At 32.5% G+C, this 23,819-nt stretch overlaps 1 protein-coding gene across 2 annotated transcripts in view; it reads left to right on the top strand.

Moving 5' to 3' along the window:
* The window catches only part of FAM185A (family with sequence similarity 185 member A), a 105,784-nt gene that overhangs the window by 18,937 nt on the left and 63,028 nt on the right, over positions 1-23,819 (top strand). Inside the window, exons 4-6 of one of the 2 annotated variants that reach the window (XM_051962026.1) lie at positions 893-985; positions 8,045-8,183; positions 22,044-22,085. In XM_051962026.1, the coding sequence (XP_051817986.1) occupies positions 893-985; positions 8,045-8,183; positions 22,044-22,085 (274 nt within the window). The remainder of the gene's footprint in view (positions 1-892; positions 986-8,044; positions 8,184-22,043; positions 22,086-23,819) is intronic. The other variant, XM_051962027.1, reaches the window with a different exon arrangement.

Raw genomic sequence — 23,819 nt, 5'->3', positions numbered from 1 at the left:
TATTAAATGGTGGAGCCAGAAACTAATATGATTTTATCAGTGGAAATAACTTTACAGAAAAGACTGCTTATCCACTGCATCCTAAGGATCATGGAACCTTTCAGTATTATATGCAATTGTAACCTTCCCTATGTGTTTGTCTTCCCCCCCATTAGAATGTGTGCTCCCTGAGTGCAGGAACTCTTAGTTCTGTTTGTATCCTCAGTGCTTACTTAGCACAATGCTTTGCACATAGTGCTTAATAAGTATTTCATTCTTAACTTTAATCATGTTCAATTTAATTTGATGCTTTGCACTCCCCCTCTTTTTGTGGCTCTGCTGTTTTAATTATTTTTGCTGTCCTCGGTGATATCCACTGAAAATATTGAAGTATACAGGGATATTTACTCTTGTTTGCCTTCCATTAAGGCAAATTTTCTTTCTGGTTTTAATTTCTTCTCTTACAAATGTTACATTCATGTACACACATACACACATCCCTTATATCCCCCCTCTATCATACCTACTACATTACATTTTCTCTTTCATGATGACTTTCGTTGTGGATTAAAGTAAATCTTAAAATTGCCAAATATTCTTTATAAAATTAAATCAGATTATCTATATTATTGTACTTGAATACAAAGGAGGTGATTTTTCCTACCTTTCATAAAATAAAGTGCATGGTTTTTGTAGTTGTCTTCAATGAACTTTTTGAATTATTGCCATCTTACTTGTGGGTGTTACCTATTCATTATAGCTAAAATTGATTTAAGTCTGATTGCAGATGACATGTTTATAAATGCAACTCTTGCAATTAAATGCTTTGAAAAGACAAAAAAGTCTAAATTGCTTAATTTTGTTTGTTAATAATCCCTAATGAAAATAAAACTCTTTTCAAATTGTCTTTCAGAGTAAAAAATTACATATTCAAACAAAAGGAGGCAAAGTGATCTGTCTGGGAACTATTCTTGGAAATACAGATATCCATGCAACAGAAAAAAGTGTAAGCAAAGAATAAGTCTTTTTTAGAAGTTTTAATTTAATGTAAAGTTGGTCATCACAATAATTATTTCAGAATTCACTATATGTTTCATTTTAAAAACATCTATTAATTAGATTTAAAATCTGAGTTTATTAAATTCCATGCAATGAAAACTTGAGTTAAATTTGCCTTTTATCTCAGAGTAGCAGCATGGTAGGAGGAAACTATGCTAGATTTAAAGTCAAAGCAGAGAAACCTGAATTCAGATTCTCCCTGTGATATTTTTTGAGTGATCATAGGTTAACTTAAAACACTTTGAGTTGCAATTTCTTCATCTGCAAATGGGCTTAACATTACATATAATTTCTGCCTCAAAAGGCTGTTATGTGTCAAACGAGATAATGTATATAAAACATTTTGTAAGCTTAAAACACTTTATATGGTAGAGTTGCTATTACTTTTGTAATATATTTAGTTCCTGTCTCATAAAAACCCTACTCCAGTGCCCCATGATGGCATGGAACTTCTAAAGCTTATGCTGATGTGGGCACACAGTGTAGAAATCCTCCTGAGCTGCAAGAGTTTTCATTGGCCCAGGAAAGGACTGTAATCTAAAGACCAGTTTTCATCTGCTTAAGAGAGGCTCTTCAAAAAGTTGTGTACCAGCTGATATAATTTTTTTGACTATAGCAATTCATTAAACCATCTAGTAAGGTGTAAAAGATCTGCAATCTGTATCAGTAAAAGGATTTTCCCAAGAGATGAAAACATTTCCATCTTTGTAGTAAAGTGTCATTAAAAACATATTTGAATCCAAATCTTAACGGTTTTTTCCTGATTCTAAATTAATACCAATTATCAGTAGCTGACATATAGTGCTAAGCATTTAAGCCTAAAATTTTTATGTACTATGTTTCATTTGACTCCCACAACTCAGTGTTATAGATCAAATGATCAGAAAGATGGAATATTAATCAGCTTTCAAAAAAAAAAAGCAATTTTGTGTCAAATATAAAACAAGTACAACTAAAGTAATATAATAGAGGAGAGAGAACCCCCAAATGTAAAATCCTTATGAATTAATAACAGAACTTTTATCTTTAAATTACTTAGTATTCAATAATCTTCCCTCCCTGTTTCTCTACTTACGTGGTTCAAAGCAGGTACACAGGCTATCTTACAAAGCTTATGTTCTGATATCTTGGGAATTCCCTCTCATAGGACCTCTGTAGGAAATTGACCATTTCTAGCTCTATTGAGGAGGAAGGGAAATGAAAGGGTTTTCAAAATATGCTGCTTGTTGACTGGGGCTCATTCCTAGACTAGGGAGTCACAAGGTTACAGAGAATTTGCCCATAAACATCTTCACCCTTCTTCCATCTTGGGAGGAAAAAAAAGCAATAGACACTGGAAAGGTAAAGGAGATGCAGAGGAAGAATTAGGCCTGGAGGTTGTGGGAGGGACTTTGCCTTTAAAAAAAAAAAAAAAGGATATTGAAACCCTGCTGAGGCCAGTCTGGTCTTCTTGAAAGGTAATTAGGGAAGGGACACAGACCTACAAACCATAGATCCTCCAAAGCAATTAGGCTGAGGTAGCCCATTCCATGCCTGTACCTACTAACAAATACGGAGAGGCCAGAAAATAAGTGATAGGAGAATACAAAAAATACATTTATTTCAAGAGAAAAAACTCTCAATAAAAACATAAAGCCCAAATAGATAAATCAACAGTGATTGATAACCATTCACCAAATGGTAAAATAGTATATTCTCCAAGAGAACAACACGTAGTTCTCTTAATATTATTATACAATAAAGGAAAATGAACCAGAACCTAATGAAATACTGAATTCTGTGGTCTGTTAAGAAAACCCATAATATTTCAAAATTGAATTGAAATCTACAAAAGAAAAAAATAGCAATGAATATAGACCAGAATTTAGACTTTTCTATGCAAAATTTTAAAACTCATTAGAACTAGACAGAAAAAAAATGATTGAATTCCTAATGGAGAGTCTATAGTAAAAGGAAAGGTTATAATAAGTAAACAAATACTGAAGTATAGTTAAATCTGACAAAAGGGAAGCAAAAGTCAACCTTAAAAGAACTCATGAGTTATAAATAAATGAAAACAATTAACCTGGAAAACAAGATGAACAGAAACAATTTTAGGCTCATGGTTTTCCCAGAAAAACATGATAAAAAATCCTGAATATTGTAATGTACAAAATAATATAAGAAAATGAACTTTGTGAGGTAGATATCACTGGTATTACTTTCATTTTACAGATGATGAAAGTGAGGGTTAGAGAAATTGAGAGTTACAACTGAATTTTGTATGATTCCATGGTCACACAACTGGCTAATGTCAGAGGTAGGATTAAAATCCAGGTTTTTCTAGCTCTACCTCAATATCATTATGTAATTACTTTAAAAGTAATATAAGAAGAAAATATGATAATACTCATCAGTGTAGTAAGTGCAAAGTATTTATTGAATGATTAGTGAATAAATTTTGTAATATAGGCAAATTTGAAGGATGACATAAATTTGTTAGTTCGGTATTTTCCACAAGATGGCACTAAATGATAGCATTACTAAAAATAGTTTCCTTTTATTATTATTGATATTTTCTCATTGTTGCTTTATAAATAACATTGAAGAAATTGACAGTGGGACATAATTTTAGGGGTAGAAATCTGCAATAAAATTGTTTAACATATTTTTAATTGAGTTTGTGTCTATAGATTTTGGCCACATTATACTATTTTTGTTTTCTGATAGTGCTAAGAATCTTTTAATACCAATTTGAGAAATGACAATTAACTTTCTGCAGATGATTTGGTGGCAAATTCTATCTTTAAATTTTTGTTGGAATAATTAAAGTAATGTTACCTCTATTACATTATTATATAAAAATGTGTATATAATGTATAAAAATAACTCCTGTCACATCATTATTTTTTTTTAAATCTGTGAAAGTCTAGTAGTAGTAAGCTATTTAAACTAATTTTTGTCTTTGGGCTGGGGTTCTTAAGCTGGGGTCAGTGATTTTTTTTTAATGTTTTATCAACTATGTTTTAATATAATTTCTTTTGTAATATATTTTATTTTATACATTTAAAGCATGATTCTGGGAAAGTTTGCCTAGATTTTAGCAATCTGCTAAAGGGGTGTGTTTCATACACATACTAAAACACACACACACACACACACACACAAAGGTTATTAATGCCTGCTGTTGGGTGATAGATCAAGAATTGCAGCAGCTTAGGTGCCATGTAAATTAAGCCATTCATTTTACAGAATAGGACATTAAGGCCCTGAAAGTTTGTATCTTTAAACTGAGGTATGAAAATGCACCACAAAACACATTTAGTACCTCTGAACGGTTTTTATAAAGCTAGTACATAAATATTACTTCCCAGTTCATTCCTTTAAAAGAATGAAGTGAATACTTTTATCATGTTCAGTTTTAGATAGAGTGAGTTTGAGATGTCTATAAAACAATCATTTTGAGATGGTCAATAGGAAAATGGAGATGTGAGACTAGAAGGCAGCAGAAAAATTAGAACTGAGTAAGTAGATTTGAGAATCTTAGAGATAATTAAATTTATGGGAGCTGATGAAATCATGAAGTAAAATAATATAAGAGGAAAAAAGAAATAGGTCCAGGATGGAATTCTATTGGATCCTCACATTTAGTAGGTGTAACCTGAATGAAGTTTCTAAAAGCAAAGGACACTGAGATGGAGCAGTCAGGTAGAAGGAAAACAGAAGAGTAGAGTGTCTTGAAAACCTAAAAGAAAGTATCAAGGAGAAGAGAGTGATCAATTGTTGGAATATACGGGAGCTACCTGACAGTGGCTGCTGGAGATCCAACCTAGAATGGATCTCCTGTTGTGAGAGGATGATACAAGGAGACTGAGCGGCAGTTATTGTTCTCTGACCTCTCTCACTAAGAGGCCATTGTGTTGTCTGACCTCTCTCCTCTTCCCTCTGCCTCCAATTTATCTCATTCCCAGTCCACAACACCTGTATCAGCAAAGGCTGCCTTGCAACTCCTTCAGATCCATAGCTGTGGAGGTTCTCGGAGAATTGACCAGTCTCTTAACAATCGATAATGACAAAGACTACAGAGAAGTCAAGAAGTATAAAGACTAAGAAAAACTTTGGATTAGATTTGGCAACTCAGAGATTCTTAGTAAGTTTGAAGGAAGCAATTTTGATTGAATTGATTTCAAATTTGATTGAAATTTTAGAAGAGAAGAAGTCACTAGATTTGGCAATAAAGAGGGTGTTACATTTGATATATGTAAAAAATATTAAATACTTTTCAGTTTCTGTTCTCACACTAAAAAAGAATGTGTTATTTCCAAGCTTCTTTCAGTAGAAGAAAGTTTTTGATCTTTTATTTTAAATACTATTCTGCTCATTCTTAAACAGATATTTTTGTTAGCAATCAGCTTATACAATATTTTATCTTATGAGTAAAGATCAGTTAGTAGAGGGTCTTATATCCTGTTGGCAGTGCATATTATACTTCCCACAAGATAATTTATTGAAGGGGGAATTATTATAATAATACTATATGAAAAAATGCAGTGTATTGTTTTATTTTCTCTTGGACTTTTTTTCTAGTTTTCTAAAGAACAAAATACTTTGTTTTATAAACAAGCTCAATCCTTCATCATTTTTTCTAAAGCACAATTAGAAAACATGATGACAGTATTGGTTAGCCATTGAATAGAATATTAGACTGTAAATCAAAATGAATACTTCTATGTTAGCTATTGTTTCAGAGCAGCAGTTCTTAACCTGGAGTGTGGGAATTTTGTTTTAATGTTTTGATAACTTTCAGAATAATTGGCATTTGTAATCAAAGCATAATGCATTAAGCTAAATAGGATTTAATTAAATTTCATACTAAATAGAATTCTATACCTATACAAAAATGTTCTTCATTTTAATCAAGTAAAACTTGTCATTGTGACCATTGACAAACTTTAAGTATAATGGGTTTTAGAGATTGTCACATTTTTTATTTATCACCCATAGTTAGAAAGTTCTTGATTCTGAATTAGTGTCAAAAATTAACATTGATTTAGGTTAATATTTTTCCCTTTAAAAGAGAAACATCCCCCAAAGGTAACATATTCTCTAAATGGCAAATAGATTCATTAGGAAGGAAGTACACTGATTTTTTCCAGAGAGATTTTTACACTAGGGATTAAAGTAAAAGCTGTGGTGTTTTGTGATTTTTTTAAAAGAATAATCTCTACTAACTCAGGCACTTTATAATTGTGAAGTGCTTTCCAAATATTCAAAAAAAAATGTCTTTAGAATTGTTTTAGTACGAAGTATACTGTATTCTAATTTTTATGCAAATTAGTAAACCATCCTTGACAGTTCTTCACTAACCAAGTATTTATTTTGGCCATAAAGAACATTCTTCTATAATACTGATTAGTATGAATTTTATTATGCTAGAATTTTACTTCTGCATGGTAAGCTCATTGTTTTATAGTATGTGACCTTTCTGGTTATTATGATTTCTGAATTTAGTTATTTGCCAAATCATAGTATCATAGATTTAGGACTGGAATTGACCTTAATAGAGATCATCTAGCCCAATTTGTTCATTTTAATGAACAAGACAAAAGAGAAAAATTAAAGGGATTTGCCCTAGTTCTACATATTAGAAGTAGCAGTTGTGGAATTCATACTTAGGACCTCTTATGTCAGATTCACAAGGAATTTATTCTCGACAACATTGATAGTGTCATCTTGGAATTTTAAAGTTTAATTTTAATGGTTTCCAAGTAACCCTAGTTTCTAAAGAATAAATACTAGAAAAAATAACTGAGAACCCAGAGAATATGTGACTATTTACAGATTCCCTAGAATTCACTTTTAGAACTTTCCAAGTTATTACCAATGTTCTGGTACTTTTTATTCTGTATAAACTAAAGTTTTCAGAAAGTGTTTCATGCTACCACTTTAAGATACTAGTTGGTTCCTGTATCAGTACTCTTGCTGCTTATAACCTGTGGGTCTTATTTTAATATCTAGGAAACACTTTATTATATATTATACCATATCAATTATAGTTCACATTTACACCATTAATATAAAAAGTTAACAAAACACTTTGCTTATAAAACAGTTCTGGAAGCTAAAGAAACCAGTTCAGTTATCCCTTCCATTTCATGATTTTCCCCATAGTGATTTTGATATATTACAGGTCTACATAAGAAATTAAATGGGAATTTGGCAGGAGATCTGCAGAAGCTGCACATGACACATAAAGGCCCATAGATGACTCAGAAAAACTTTAAAAACTTAGAAATGCGTAAATTTTAAAGTATTAGATTACATCAGCTTAAATTTTACAATAAGGTATTGTAAATGCTCCATAAAAGAAAAAAAGAAAAATTCAGACATCTTTTCTGGCATAAAGAGAGACTTTTACAAGGATTTTTCAGATCATAGGATGGTCCATAACCCCTATGATGTGGAAGGGATAACTTATGGATGTTGGCCCAAGGACATGGCCAGTGTATTTCAGAACAGAGACTTTAGCAGTCTGAATCTAAATCTGTAGTTTGTTTTATTCTGTCACACTGACAAACATAGGAAAAAATTCTGAATTAGGGGAAAATGTAAGAAAGATGCCATTTAAAACTTACTGGTATATTATTGTTTTAAATTTTGTTTTTATGATTTAAAAGGGTAGCATAATAGATGGAGAGGAGTCTTAGAGTTGGCATAACAGACATACATTTAACTACCAGTTTTCCAGTGTACTGGTTATGGAACTTCTCAACTTCTAACCAAGTAGACATCTAAGACTATAAATTGTGGAGTGAGTGCTTATATGCTTTATCTGATGGGATCTCTTCACTGGAATTTGATGTACTAAAGAAATTATAATCCAAGCTCCTTACCTCCCTGTCCCACCCACTTAAGATCATTTTGTCATTAAAGTTTGTTGTGGGTAGGTAGTTTTTATGAAGTTCCTGACTTTTAAAAAATCTCTTTGCTTTGATAATCAACTGATTTAAGTAATTTCTTTTAATAGACTGTGACTGTAGACAAACTACAGGGAAGTTCTGTTAACATATCTACTGAAGATGGTTTGCTGAAAGCTGAATATCTCTATACAGAGTCATCATCCCTGTCTTCTGCTGCTGGGGATATTACATTGGGAAGTATTCATGGTAAGATGAAAGCATCAAGATACCATTACAGTTTTCTTAGTATACATGAGTTATTTTTCCCCACATAAGGGAGATTTTTAGAGAGAGAGAACTCAATCATAAGAAAAACATAACCCCTAAACAAACAAAAATACAGAAAATTTTGGCAGTTTCCTACAAGAAGTTGATTTTGTTAGATATGAAACTTGGTAATTTTCTCTTTGCTTGAAAATATTAGACTTTTACCTATTTTTCTCGATATTACCAAGAACTACACACTTCAAGGAAAAACTGAAGCATATGAAGAAAAGAATTGAGAACTTTATTAAAAAGAGAGAGACAAGAATATCTTTTGAAATATGGATTTTAAAAAACTTATATTTTTTATAGCAAATCCAATAGTTAAACTACTTAAGACTTTTGGATAGAATCTGGTCGATGACTTTCAGAGATACTATATTTGTTCAACATGTTTTCTCTTTATTTTTACTGGCATCATATGCTTAAAGCACCCTGCCAATTTCTGCTTTCACTGGGTAGGTGGCATTTGGTTTCTTCCCAAAACATTTTTCTAGAAAAAACCCAGGAAAATGATTAACTTGGGCACCTTTTATGTTATTGGAAGGGAAAGGAAGAGGGAGGCATATGATAATCAATGTGCCTTAACATACCTTGATCTCTTTTATGGTGTTTTTACAGGTGAATCAAAGCCTAGTGAAGTATTATAGAGTTTCTGTGAATTAATGAAAATTATCTATCTTTTAGAAACCCTGATTACATTAGTTGTCCCTTGCTAGGGTTTTTTTTTTTTTCCTTGAAACAACACTGTCTTGTTTTCCCCTTCCTCCCACCCTCTCCCCCTCCAGGAATAATCACCCATTTTCCTTTTATAGTAAATTTAAAATTTGAACCTTTAGAGTTTAGCAGAAATTCAGATTTGAAAACTTAATGGTAATTATTAATTAAATTTAGAAAATAAAAACTATTTATTAGTCATCTAATATATCAGAGAACAGCAATCATTAGAAAATGTGAATAATATTTACTAGTTACTTTATACATTAATAGATGGCACTTTGTTTTCTGGAGGTGTCCTATATCTCTATCATGTCTTGTGAATCAGATCAGAATAGTAAATTCTATGGGAAAAAAGCCACAAAAACAAAAATCTAAATATATGGACAAATATATTGGGGATAATTAACTCAAAACACCAAATACTGATTTACTCACTTAATAGAGTTAAAATATGTTAATCATTTCACTATCCAAGATTATATCCTCTGTCAGAGCATAAATATAAACTACTACTTTTAAACAGTTTGGTTATTTCATCATTATTTTTAAAAATTAAATTGTATATAAAATAATTATAGAATTTTTAGCATTGTATATTTACAATGACTTCTTTTAAAAAAAAGATATTTGTTGCATTTGGAATGCATTTAATTATGACTTCTAGTGGAAAAACAATGTCTGATAAGCAAATTGGAACTTGCAGTAATCAGATGTTACTTAAAATAGGCCAAATAACTGTTAACTGTTAGAAATTTAGTTTAAGGTGTATCTTTTATATTCAGATGTATGTTAGACTTTTTTTCTCTCGTGACTTTTTTTCTACTAAATGCTAATAAGTTTTAGCTGTGGACAAGATTTTATAGCATTTTTGTTACTGTATATACCCTTCCTTTTCAGACCGAAAAGGATATAATACAGTTTTTTAAAAATTACATTTTATAATGCATTTATAATGAATTGCATTATTTAACCTGAAACAAAAGAACTTTTAACAGATTATTTTGAAAAGTTCTCAAATTTCTAATTATTTAACTGAAGTAGAAACAAATTGCTAAAGATGAGCATTGTACTAGAATTTATAAATCATTTTTCAAACTTTCCTATAAAGTCTATAAAATTTATTTTGTGTGGTATAGTGGAAAGAAAGGTAGATTATTAAGAGGGATATTTATTAAGGAAATGGTTAGTCTAGAAGATCTTGAAGAACTTTTCCCCTTCTCTGACATTTTTTGATTCAAGTACCTCAACTAAAAAAATACTACAGGTAGTCCCTGATTTATTTAAGTCTAGCCAACTTCTTATAAATAATAACTATGGTGCAGTCAGTTAACTGTCTCCCATCCTGACTCCACCTTATGTTGGAATTATCCCTTCTTTGTTCTCTATGTCATCCTAAGTTCAGATCTTCTCTATGAATTCATATGAATGATGTCTATTTCTCAGACCAATCTTGAAGCTAATGAATTAATGAGCTATCTGCCAGGTTTTCTATGCTTTCCAAATGTATTTTCTTTCTCTATTGCACTGAATTCAGAGAATGCAATAAATATTTATAATATCAATGCTTTTATTACTACAAATTAGTCTTTCTAAGAAACATCAGTTAAGAACTAATCACATCAAACATGAGATAACTAATTGAAAGTCATTCTCAAATTTGAATTATTTTCATTTTAATCAAATGGAAGAAAAGTTTGGTCTTTGAAGTCTATATGATGTGTATGTGTTCATATATATAATCCATATGCAAATAGATGTATATGTATGTATTCATACATATATCATGTGATTCTGGTTTTGCTGAGCTCATTTTTGTATTATTTCATGTATATCCATGTTCTTTTTACATGTCATTTTTTTCAAGACATCATCTACCAATCATTAGACATGTAATTTTTTTTTTTTACATTTTTCATTATTATAAATTAGCTATAATTTTTTCCAGAGATCCTGGTTTCCCTCCATCCCCTTTCATGATGTCTTTAGAATAATACTATAGCAATAAAATTGATGGGATAAAGGGTGTATCTTAGGACATGTTGCAGATTGTTGTTCAAAATATTTCTACCAATGTACCAAAAACAATGTAATAGATACATTTCCCTGTAATCCAAGTAAATATTAAATTTTATCCTATTAGCACATATACTTTGAACATTTTTTTTCATGTATTTACTTATAGTTTTTATTTCTTCTTTTAGAAAAAATCTGCCTATGGTTTTTGATCATTTTTTTAAATTGAGCCAGTATACATAACTCCATCAGTTCTCATAAACTCGAGATGTCAAACCCCTTTACTTAATATATTTAATGAACATGTTTCCCAGTCTGCTTCTTTTTAATTTAAAGATACTGCTTTATGTCAGTGACAGTACTATTTCTGATTTACCTTTAAAATTTTTTTTTTAATGTTAAGAGCTTACCAAATGAGAAAAAGTCACAATAATTTAAAGATAAAAGTGACTGAAAATGTAAGAATTTGAACTAAGCTTTAAGAATTAAGAACTTCTACAGAATCCTTTAGAAGGGATTTTAAACTATTGTTCATAAATCTACTTTGAGTTCATGAAGGTAAGACAGAAAAACAAATGAAATAAAATCCATTAAAAAAAAGTTTTTATTATCTTCAGTGGACCATCTTTCTTGGGCCATCCTGTCATTCAGTTGATAACGATAGAACTTTAATCATATTCCTACTACACGCCTTTAAGTAGACTTGATGATTTCAGTTTGGTTACTCTTTGATATCAATAAAATGGGGGATCTTGGCATTTATTAAGTTTTTTTGGCATGATTATTATAGAAATGTAGAAGAAGAATAGTTTCTACTATATTAATGATCCCAGTTTGCTCTGGAACCCAAGTATCTCAGGACTTTGAGACCTGATAAAATAGAAATTTCTACCTGTCCAGCAATATCTCAATGTTTGTGCTCAGACTCCTGTAAAAAATTATTCTTCTAGTTCTTTCAGGTTTATTTTTGGCTTTGTCTGTTGTACATTGTCAATCAAATAGAAAAGCCAAGTAGACTATGTGCATAGATGATAGATTACACTACCCAAAGAAGTCTAAAAACATTAAATCTTTAAGATCTTTTGATTGTTTTGCTTCTAGTCACTAATTACTAGTGTATTTGTGCTGTTGATCATAATGACATTTCTTATGGTGAAGAATGTAATGTTCTCCTCTAAAATATAATATTCTGTGGGAGCAGGTTTCTTGGGGAGCTTCTGGAGGCAGCCTTAGTTTCAGTTCAGTATAATCCCCCAAATGCAGCCAGGAGTTAAAGTCCAAATCCTTTATTATCTCCTTCCTTGGACCCAATTAACTTTCTAAGAGGCCTATCTCTCTCCTTTGTTCCGGGAACTCCTGCCGCTAATTCTTTGCCTCTGCCAGCTTCAGCCTCCAGCCAGCACAAAGGTGGAAGATGGAATAAATCTGTCTCCGCCTCTGAGAGTGGGCTTGTGTGTCTGGCCATGAGAGCTTCTTGCTTATATGCTGTACACGGAGTATACACCAATCATTACATCACTAGAAAACCATTATTTGTTGAAGAATTAAATCAATTCTAAACTAGATTTAAACATTGTCTCCTTAATTCCATTTAGTACCTTGTTTCAAATTCTGGCCCATAACATCTCCTTGTAGGATCAGATCATACTGAATGAACCATGCTAAATTAGATAAATATTTCTCTATCAATTCTACTGTCTTATTTCCTTGTAAGTATTCTAACAGAAGAACAAATAAATCAATATTTCTCTTATCTAATGGCTTACTTTTCTTTTCTGGCCATGTTAGAATAAAAGCTTGTTTACTTAAAAAAACTATTTTCTTAAACTCCAGAATTTGTGGAGTAGTGGTATAACTTTACATAAGTTATTACAAATGTCAGTGATTAGACCATAAAATAGCATATATGTTGCAATGGGTTGAATATTTTATAGAAATTTATTTTTATTTTTTAAAAAAGTCACATATTTAATCATTTTCTTAATGGATTGGAAACTAAATAGATCTTTTGAGTGTTTGGGGATGAAAAATAGACTCATCAAAGGACATTCCCATTTTATTCTTTTTAAAAAGTTATACTGTTGATAAAGATTCTTAAAATATTCTTTTATTTTCTTGTTGCTCTATTAAAAAATGATATAATGACTTCATTGTGACCCTAGTTCCCAACAGGCTATCCCAATTAAGTCTAAGGTTCTACTAAGCAGAACCCCAATTGCAAGTCAGTCAAGGTACTGAAATTCAGGGGACACTGAAAGCACTTCTATTTGAATAAACTTTTCAATAATTAAACTAGTTAGCAAGAAAAATTATGTAAAACAGGAAGCTACCAAAGGGTGTGATTCCTTAAGGGGAATTCCACCCTACCTTTCAAAGTCCCTATCCCCCTGTGACAGTATCCTAGGGTTTTTTGTTTTTTTTTCTTCTTTTCACAGGGAAGTATCTAATGATCTGTTATTGGTGTACCCAGATTGATGAAATCATACATATGTTATTGTTATATCAAAATTTTACCATATCACTTGAAATACAATTATCCCTATACTTAGTAATGAGTAGCTCTTGGATACTCCAGATTCGACTACATTGTTATTCCATTGCCTAAATAATCATACTGCCATGCTGACCTAATCCCCAACATTTAGAATAGAAACCAAAGAAAGCAGACAGTTGGGAAAATGTAATGTTGTGGTTAGGGGAATAGCTAATGTTCTAGTTAGCCTGGAATGTAGATTAAATGAAAGGGAATCTGAAATGAGGCCTACATGGTAGGTCAGAGGCAGATTGTGGAATTATTTAAATTAAAATTAATTTATATTTTGCCCTGGAGGCAATTGAAAGCCACTAAAGGCTTTTGATCATGGGAGACATGACATAGCTAGGGAAATTATCTTGTTAGAAAGACCAAAGAGGCCATTATATAGTTCAGATAAAAAGGGCTTGAACTGATATGATAGCTTTGTGAGTGGAGAGAATGAGCAGGTGCAAGAGTTTCTGTAGAGGTAGCAGTATGGTGGGAAGATGGGAGCAGGGAAATCATATTGTGCCTTCTAGAAGTCCAGGGGGTTTATAGTAGTTATCAGAGTTCCAAGAAAGACCAAGAAAGGCTAGTGGAATCTTGATGGTCCTGTTTTTCTGAGAGGATGGCAAAGACAGAGCACCCCAGGAAACTTAACACTTGACAGGGTGAGAATTCAAACCCATAACCAAAGATTCTGGCATTTCCAGAGACGTAGGAATAGATTTTTGTGGTGCCATTATTCAGGAGAAGATGCTAGAACTTTTGAGCAGTATCTCTGTAGATCCTTATCCAAGGATGTCTGGAAGACTTTGAATGGGTATTCAGAAGGACCTCGGCACCCCCCTGGGGGAGGGCCAGAAACAAGAGTATCAGGCTACATAATGGCTCCCTTGAACTGTCAGAGGGGCAAGTGCAGTACAGTGAGCCGCCAAATAGGAGAAAAAGGCCTGTGATTGCCCAGCCCAACTCCCACTCTGAGCATCAGCCAGCAGAAGGTTGTAGAAGTTCTTGATGATGATGTGAGCACGGAAGGGTCGGGATCAGGTCTGCTGAGATGAGGACTAGTGGAGCTTTTGCTTCCTATTCTTCCATGTACAAGGTGCACTGGGCCCCAGCAAACTAGATCAGCAGGCCCATTCAGGAGGCAGGGCCAGTGAGAATCGGACAGGTTGCACTGCTTCTCACCAGTCCTCCGGACCACAGACAGCCAGAGGCATTCCCTCACCTCCTGGGCCTCTAAGATGTATGGCCAATGAAGGCTGTGATTTTTCACTTGGACATAGCCCAGTACACTACGGCTACTATCTAGCCCAGTATTGAAAGGCTCATGTCCAGCATCTGGGGGCCGGGTCAGGGTTAGAAAAGACCTGCCTAGGAGAGGAACAAGGGCTGTGGGGGAAAAATTGGGAACAGTAATACGCTTGCGTCCCATCGTTATGAGGATCAAATAAGATAAGAATGGTAATAGGCTTAGCACAATGGCATATAGTAGGTGCTATATAAATGTTAGCTGTCATTATTACTAAAGGGCATTCTCTGTTCTTCAATCCTTGTCTAACTCCTGCCTGACTTTTATGGCTCATCTTACATTCTATTTTCTCCATGGCTACTCCACTTCACAAAGCTCAATTTTACTCCTCCAAACACTTACACCATATGTCTTTACAGTTCACTTGGAGAAAATGAGATAAAATGTGAAGTGCTTTGTGACTATAAAGCACTTTTTAGGTGCAAGATATTAATATTATTGATGATTTTGTCATAGTTGACTCTGCACTGTGTTGTTTCAAGTTTTTAATATAAATATTGTCTTTGAGAGGCAGCATAGTGTCATGTTCTTAGAGCAAAAAGATCAGGCTTTAAGTCCCAGACCTTGCACTTAGTGGCTATCATTGTCACAATGTCATTGTGTCACAATATCACAAAGTCATTGAGAAGAAAGTGTTTTGGGAGTCTTATAACAGAAACAACTTTAAGGCTGTTTATGATGATGATGATGATGATGATGTTATCTTCAGTTGGTTGTACCTTCCTAAGAGTGTGGAACATATGTAGTAAAAACTGAGTAAATATTTAAATTTAATTGAGTTCTTTGCAATGAACTTTAGCAAGTATTTGGTAATTTTAAAAAAGTGAATGAATGTCATACTTCCTGTTTTTATTTTAACCAGATCCATGATTTCAGTGGATAGGAAACAGCTTATGAGGAAACTCTTTTCCATTGATGCTCAGTTTTTGATCTATAACATAGAGTCCTAGAAGGTTAGGATTGCTTTAGGGCCCTGAGAAGTTGGGGGATTTGTTCAGCATCACAGAACCAGTATGCATCAGAGATGGATTACTTGAATCCATGCCTTCCTGGTTCTAAAGTCTATCCCTATATTATAAAAGCCATGTGATATGAAAATGGGAAATCATATGGTGACTCACTGAGTGGCAATGGTCAAATCATTTGATTTTTCCAAGCTCATTTATCTCATTTATAATTGGAGATCACAGTACCTGGAGTATCTCCCCCCAGATAAGGATGTTGGAACTCATGAGAATCATGTCTGTAAAGCACTTGACTCACTTTAAAATGCTATTTAAGTGTCAGTGATGATCATTTTTTGTTCCTTTGGAGAAAAGGATATATGGAACACTTGTTTTGGACTAGGTATTGGCTTTGGCTGCTCTTGGCAGATGTTTGGGACAGCTAGACATTTTACTAGCTTTGAATAGTTAGAATGTACAGAACAAACTGGTAAAATAATGTTTACAGAGCAACTTACTCTATACCACACCTAACACTGCCAACCTAACAGGGACTTCTTGTTTTATTATTTTTTTTAAGCTGAGCTTCCAGTACAAACCAAGTTTTATTCCTATCCACACTCATTCCTTCACATACTTATTGCTGTGAAATTTATTTAAATGTGAGAAGTTTTTTTAAAAACTGGTGTAATAATAGCCTGCTTAAAATCCAACACAGGAATTGATTTACCTATATATTGCTGTGTTGATTAGAAGAATATTTAGAGCCATAAACATGCATTGCCATCACAATGTATTCATTCTGGAACCAAGATTATTTCTTTATGTTTTCTGGGTGCTTTCCTAGAATTAAAGTAAAAGTAATGTTGTTTTACTGTATTGAGAGAATGCTGAAAAATGTGGTAATGTTTAATGGCTTCAAGGGAGACTATTGCTATATACATGCCGAACAAAAAAAGTATTCTGAGGAGGGGGAAAAAAGTGGTTTTAATCTTCCACATTCATCCTGGAAAATAGATTCTCATTAAAGGATGGAACAATTTGGGGATTTTTTCTTAGTCATATTTTAGTATGTGCATTACACTCCAACCAGAAACCACTTTAATCATTGCAGATGAAAGCAAATGTAGAATAAAAAAAACAACTTATTTTTTAAAACTAACAGTTTACAAGATATGTTTCAGCTTCTGGCTTAAAACTGGCTTTCTCTAGATTGGTAAATGTTTTGATTTATAGATCAAAAAATGTACAGTGAGTACATTTGATTAAATTTTTAGTTCTGTAGAGTTTTTGTTTCAGTTTTTATTTCAAACTTAATAAAAGATCAAATAGAATGGGCATTTGTACATTCATAATAGAACAGATGAAGATTTAACATGAAACAACAGATCTCATTATATATAGCTTCCTTTTTAAGTACATAGGTAAGTATGTAACATGTAGTATAAAGTATATAATGTTAAATATAAAGTTATATATAAAGTTAAATATAAATATGTCATATTAAGTATAAGGTATATAGTATTAAATATACAGTAAAACTGTTTAGCTTTCAAAATTGTCTTTTTGGCTTTTTGTTGTTGTTGTTTCCTTTCCATTAAATAAATACCTTAATATGATTCTTTTTAATCTATCTATTAATTTTGCTACTGCATCCCTAAACTTTCTTGCCTTTTAACCCTACCCCACTTAGATAAAAAGAAAAAAAAAATGCTTGTAATCAGTAGATGTAGTCAGGCAAAACAAATTCCAACATTGATTGTGACTGAAGATGGATGTCTCATTCTTTCTCTTGAGTTTATTATTTCTTTTTTAAGAGGTGGATAATAAATTTCATCAGGATAATAAACCCTGGAATCATACCTGATTATAGCATTGATCAAAATCTCAAATCTTTTTCTTTGTAATCTTATAATTTAAAAAAATTTTTTTTTTATTATTTTGAATACACATTGCTTTATGAATCATCCTGGGAGCGGAAAATCACAACAAAAGGGAAAAATCATGGGAGAGGAAAAGAAAAAAAAGAAGTGAACATAGCATGTGCTGATTTATATTCAATCTCCAGAGTTCTTTTTATGGATGCAGATGACATTTTCTGTTTAAAATCCATTGGGATTGTTTTGGATCACTGAACCTCTGAGAAGAACCAAGCCTTTCCTAGTTGATCATTGCACAGTCTTGCTGTTGTGTACAATGTATTCTTGGTAATGCTTTTTTCGTTCAGCATCATTTCATGTATATTTTTCCAGGCCTTTCTAAAATCAGCTTGTTCATCATTTTTTATGAAACAGTAATATTCCATTACCTTCATATACTACAGCTTATTCAGTCATTTCCCAATCTACTCATTTTCCAATTTTTTACTACTACAAAAAGAGCTGCTACAAACATTTTTGCACATGTGGGTTGCTTTACCTCCTTTCTCATTTCCTTAGGATACAGATGCAGTAATGGCACCGCTGGGTCAAAGGGAATACACAGTTTTATAGTCCTTTGGGCATAGTTCCAAATTACTCTCCAGAATGGTTGGATCATTTCACAACTCTACCAACAATGCATTAATGTCCCAGTTTTTCCACATCTCCTCCAACATTTACCATTACCTTTTCCTGTTATTTTAGCCCATCTAAAAGATTGTTTTAATTTGCATTTCTCCGATCAATAGTAAGCATTTTTAAGAGCATTTTTTATATAACCATAGATAACTTTAATGATGAAATTAAATTGCTTGTTCATATCCTTGGGCCATTTATCAACTGGGGAATGACTTGTATTATTGTAAATTTGACACAGTTCTTTATATATTTTAGAAATGTAATCTTTATTAGAAATACTGGCTGTAAAAATTTTTTTCCCATCTTTTAATCTTGTTTGTCTTGGTTTTGTTTGTATAAAACCTTTTTAATTTAATTTAATGAGAGTTGTCCATTTTGCCTTTTATAATGCTCTCTAGTAATTTTTTGGTCATAAATTCCTCCCTTCTCCAAAGATCTAATAGGTAAATTATCCCTTGCTCTCCTAATTTGTCTATGGTACATCCTGTATGTCCAAATCATGTATCTATTTTGACCTTATTTTGGTATGGGATGTGGAATGTAAGATGTAGATCTATTCCTTGTTTCTGACATATTATTTTCCAATTTTCCCAGCAATTTTTGTCAGAAAGTGAATTCTTACTCCAGAAGCTGGAGTTTGGGGGTTTATCAAATACTAGATTGCTATAGGCTTTGGTTATTGTGTCATTTGTATCTAATCTATTCCACTCATCTACCATTCTGGTTCTTAGCCAATACCAAATAGTTTTGATTACTGGTGCTTTATAAGATAGTTTTATACTGCTAAGCCACCATCCTTTATATATTTTTTTCGTTAATTTCCTTGATATCCTTGACCTTTTATTCTTTCAGATGAATTTTGTTATTTTTTCTAGTTCTATAAAATAATTTTTTGGCAGTTTGATTGTTATGACACTGAACAAGTAGACCAATTTAGGCAGAATTGTCATTTTTATTTTATTAGTTTGGCTTATGATGATAACAAATGATATTTTTCCAATTGTTTAGATCTGACTTTGTGTGAGAAGTGTTTTGTAATTGTGTTCATATAGTTCTTGTATTATGTCTTGTCAGATAGATGCCCATAACTGTAGATGCTCTATTGTTATTTTAAATGGAATTTCTCTTCCTATCTCTTGTTGATGGGCTTTACAGATGTAATTTTTCCATCTAGAAATGTAAAGAGTTTAACTTTTAAATAATATATTTTTTTCCTATTTACCTTTCAGCATTTCTCTCGACTCTTTTGTAGATTAAATTTTCTGTTTAGTTCTGGTTTTTAAAATAGAAATAATTGAAAGCCTCTTACTTCATTGAAGATCCATTGCCTTCCCTGAAAAATGATGCTTGGTTTTCACTGGATTCTTAATTCTTGGTTGTTAACCCCAGTTCCTTTACCATCTAGAATATGATATTCCAGACCCTCTGATCCTTTATTGTAGAAGCTGCTAGATCCTGGTTTCTCCTTAATATTTGAATTGATTTTTCTGGCAGCTTGCAATATTTTTTCTTTGAGATTGTTATTCTGGAGTTTTGCAACACTGTTCCTTGGGGTTTTCCATGTGAGATATTTTTCCAAAAGTGAATCAAACAGAGATTCCCCCTCTGTTTCTAGAATATAGGGATAGTTTTCCTTGACAATCTGTTGAAGAATGCTATCCGGCTCTTTTTTTTTTTTTGGCCATAGCTTTCAGGTTGACCAATAATTTTTAAATTTTCCCTTCTGGATCTATTTTCCAATTTGGCTGTTTTTCTAATGAGGTATTATACATTTTCTTCCATTTTTTCATTCTTTTTAGTTAGTTTTTTTTTTTTTTTTTGACTGATTCTTATAGTCTCAGAGTTATTAGCTTCCATTTTTCCCATTTAGTTTTTAATGTGTGGTTTGGTTAATTCTACTTTTGAGGGTGTTATTTTCTTTAGTGGATTTTTTTTTTTTTTTTTTTGGCATTTGGCCAATTGTACTTTTTAAGGAACTGCCTTCCTTTTTCTAAGCTGTTGACTCTCTCTTGCCTAGCTGTCATTTCTTTTCTCATGTTTTTTTCTACCTCTCTTATTTGCCTTTTAAAGTCTTTTATGAACATTCCAAGAAGGCTCTTTTGGTCTGAGACCAGTTCATATCACTTTTTGAGATTTCCTCTGTGAACAGGAATTTCTTGTTGTCCTTGTTTGAATTTGGTCCTCCCTTGTCCTCATAGTAGCTTTCATAGCTTTTTTTTTTTTTTTTAATAACTTTTTATTGATAGAACCCATGCCAGGGTAATTTTTTACAGCATTATCCCTTGCACTCGCTTCTGTTCCGATTTTTCCCCTCTCTCCCTCCACCCCTTCCCCCAGATGGCAAGCAGTCCTTTACATGTTGAATAGGTTACAGTATATCCTGGATACAATACATGTGTGCAGAACCGGACAGTTTTCTTGTTTCACAGGGAGAATTGAATTCAGAAGGTATAAATAATCCGGGAGGAAAAACAAAAATGCAAGCAGTTTATATTCATCTCCCAGTGTTCTTTCTTTGGGTATAGCTGCTTCTGCCCATCTTTGATCAGTTGAAACTGAATTAGCTCTCTCTATCGAAGAGATCCACTTCCATCAGAATACATCCTCAAACAGTATCATTGAGGTAGCTTTCATAGCTTTTTATGGTCATGATTTTTTTCTGTTTCTTGTTCATATTGTTTCCTTTTTTTTTTGGTAGTTCCTCTTTTTTTTACTTTTATGGTTGATCTCTGCTCCTGGGGTAAAGGGAACTCTGTCCTAAGCTTCCTGTGCCAGCCCTAAGCCTTAGCTTTGAGCACAGAAGCCTTTTGTATTTGCAGGGGGTAGCTTCTAAAACGAGGAAAACAGCCTGGTTTCCCAGTTTGCTTTCTGAGCCGGGACTGGAGCCTGCCCCACTGATCTACTTCTCTACTGAGCCAAATGTAAACCTCTGTGATTTAAATGAGATTATCTTCTTGTCCCTCCCATTTGTCAGGCAATATATGTCCTACTCAGACTTTAAGTAGATTGTTTATTTTATTGGAAAAGTTAAGTTTTTCTTTTAGATGGTCAGAATATGAACAAAATCTGTAGCTATGGGTTACTTAGATTTGCATTGCCTGAGTAAGTTGGATACAGTAATAAAACAATGTATAATTTCCAATAATAGCTTTTAGAACTTGTCATGTTTGGATATTACATAACATATACAACTTTTTTTTCCCCCAACACAAATATTCTCTTTTTAAAATTTTTTAAATTTATTTTTAAAGCTTTTTATTTTAAAAACATAAGCACAGATAATTTTTCAGCATTGACCCTTGCATCACCTTGTGTTTCAGATTTTCCCCTCCTTCCCCCCCACCCTCTGCCCTAGATGGCTAGCAATCCAGTATATGTTATACATGTTAAAATATGTTAAATCCAATGTGTGTAAACATATTTATACAGTTCTCTTATTGCACAAGAAAAATCAGATCAAAAAGAAAAGAAAATGAGTTAAAAAAAAAAAAACAACAAGCAAACAACAATAAAAAGAGTGAGAATGTTATGTTGTGATCCACATTCAGTTCCCACAGTACTCTCTGGGTGTAGATGGCTCTCTTTTTCATCACAAGGTCATTGGAACTGGCATCATTCATCTCATCCAACATAAATATTCTCGCTGTTTCTCTGTGTGTCTCTGTCTCAGTCTATTTTTCACTTTCCTTTCCACTATATAGGTGATTTAACAGTATTCTCTCTCTCTCTCTCTTATAGGTGATTTAACAGTACACAGCAAAATGGGTAACATCACAATAGGTATGTGCTACCGTCTTTATATTGACTTTAAATCTTACCTAGGCTCTGTATTCTATATAATAGCATTATAGTGCCATTTTCAGAAAATACTTTGCCTAATCAAAATGTAATTGTTGCATACCTTAGTGTACCCCCTAGTTAGAGACAATCCTTAACTTATGAAATAGTGTTTCTAAAACTATGTTTGCAAAGGGGGAAACTTAGAATTATTTCTATGAGAAAATATATTCTATTCGTAATAAATATGTAATCACACAAATCCACAAAGGCCTATTTAATCTGTAATGTACCTGAAATTTATATTATACTAGTAACCATGTGTAATAATATTTTTAGGGGATAAAAAAAACTTTTCAGAATGCCATCTTGGCGTTCCAGGAACATGTCTTCCTTTCTAGTACAAACTGATTCCATCAATTTTTTAGGGAGGAGGAAGAGAGACTTTTAATTCCAAACCTTTTGTTTGTTCCCATTTGAGATCTTTCTCCGGGACCAGATAAACTGAAAGAGTGAAGGGAGAAAAGGGTTTAACCTTCTATCTTCCTTCTTTCCTGTTGCTGAGTCCTATACCTTGTATTGGAGCAAAATGAAAAGTAAACAGTACTCTGTACTATACTGGTATTGTGATAAAGTGAAGAAATGGGATTAGATTTAGGGGAGAGGACAAACCAGAGAGGAAAGAAGTCCCAGAAAAACAGTAGGGTTCATAACAGATAGAGTAGAAGGGGAAGGCAATATGAAGAGTGACAGCATAGAAGGAGAGTTCCCATGATATCAGGCAGCTGCTTATAGGTAGTTTATGAAATAAACTTATGAACTGGAGATTGTCTGTTTAGACTATTCTTTTTTTGAAGATTTTTTTCCTTTGGTTCAATAGAAACAAAAAGAGAAACTTTAAACTTTTTCTCAAGGGGAAAAATAAAACTTTGGCCTTCAAAATGGGATGACATTAGTACCTATTAACAAATAAGTATAAAAATCAGTGACATTGAATTACTTCTTGAAAATTAGTTTTAAAGTAATTCTGAATTAAGATTCAAAACACTTTTTCTCCCTACAAACCTTTTTTTCTCAGTTCAGTAAATCTGAATTCAAGAAATAGTGCCTAAGACAGTATTCTCTTTTTCTTAAATAAATTTGTGTTTAATTAAGGAATATTTTATCCATTATTCACTGAGCTCATTATTAAATATTAAGATACTTGACAGAACAATTGTATTTATTTATTTTTAATCATTCCATAAAACTTTAGTATTGGAAATAATTTCAGGAAGTCTTGAAACCTATCCCCTAATTCAGTTACATTCCCTTTTATAATATTCCTGATGACCACCTAGTCTCTGCTTGAACTTTTTATTGATGAGAATTCCCCATGTCATGAAATATCCCATTCCATTTTTGGACAACTCTAATAATCTGCAACTTTGGATAAAACTAATTTTGCAGGAACTTATTAGGATAAATAGGAAGTAAAGCTATGAATTCCTATTCTAAGACCATGCAAATATGAAACAATAGATTGTGGTTTACATTATAGAAAATATGGAAACTCAGAAATTGTAGAATTTTATTTAGTCTTTTGTGAAGCTATATCAAAATAAGAGACACAAGTTATATATTTACTTAAAGTTACAAGCATCTATGATGGTCTCTTAGAAACCATCCTGCTCATCATTTCTTACAGAATTGCAATATTCCATAACATTCATATATGCTAATTTATTCAGCCATTCC

This window comes from Antechinus flavipes, chromosome 5, assembly GCF_016432865.1.
Source record: "Antechinus flavipes isolate AdamAnt ecotype Samford, QLD, Australia chromosome 5, AdamAnt_v2, whole genome shotgun sequence".
NCBI classification, from domain to species: Eukaryota; Metazoa; Chordata; class Mammalia; order Dasyuromorphia; family Dasyuridae; genus Antechinus; species Antechinus flavipes.
The sequence above is the reverse complement of the archived record's forward strand: the minus strand, read 5'-3'. Positions and strand labels throughout refer to the sequence as shown.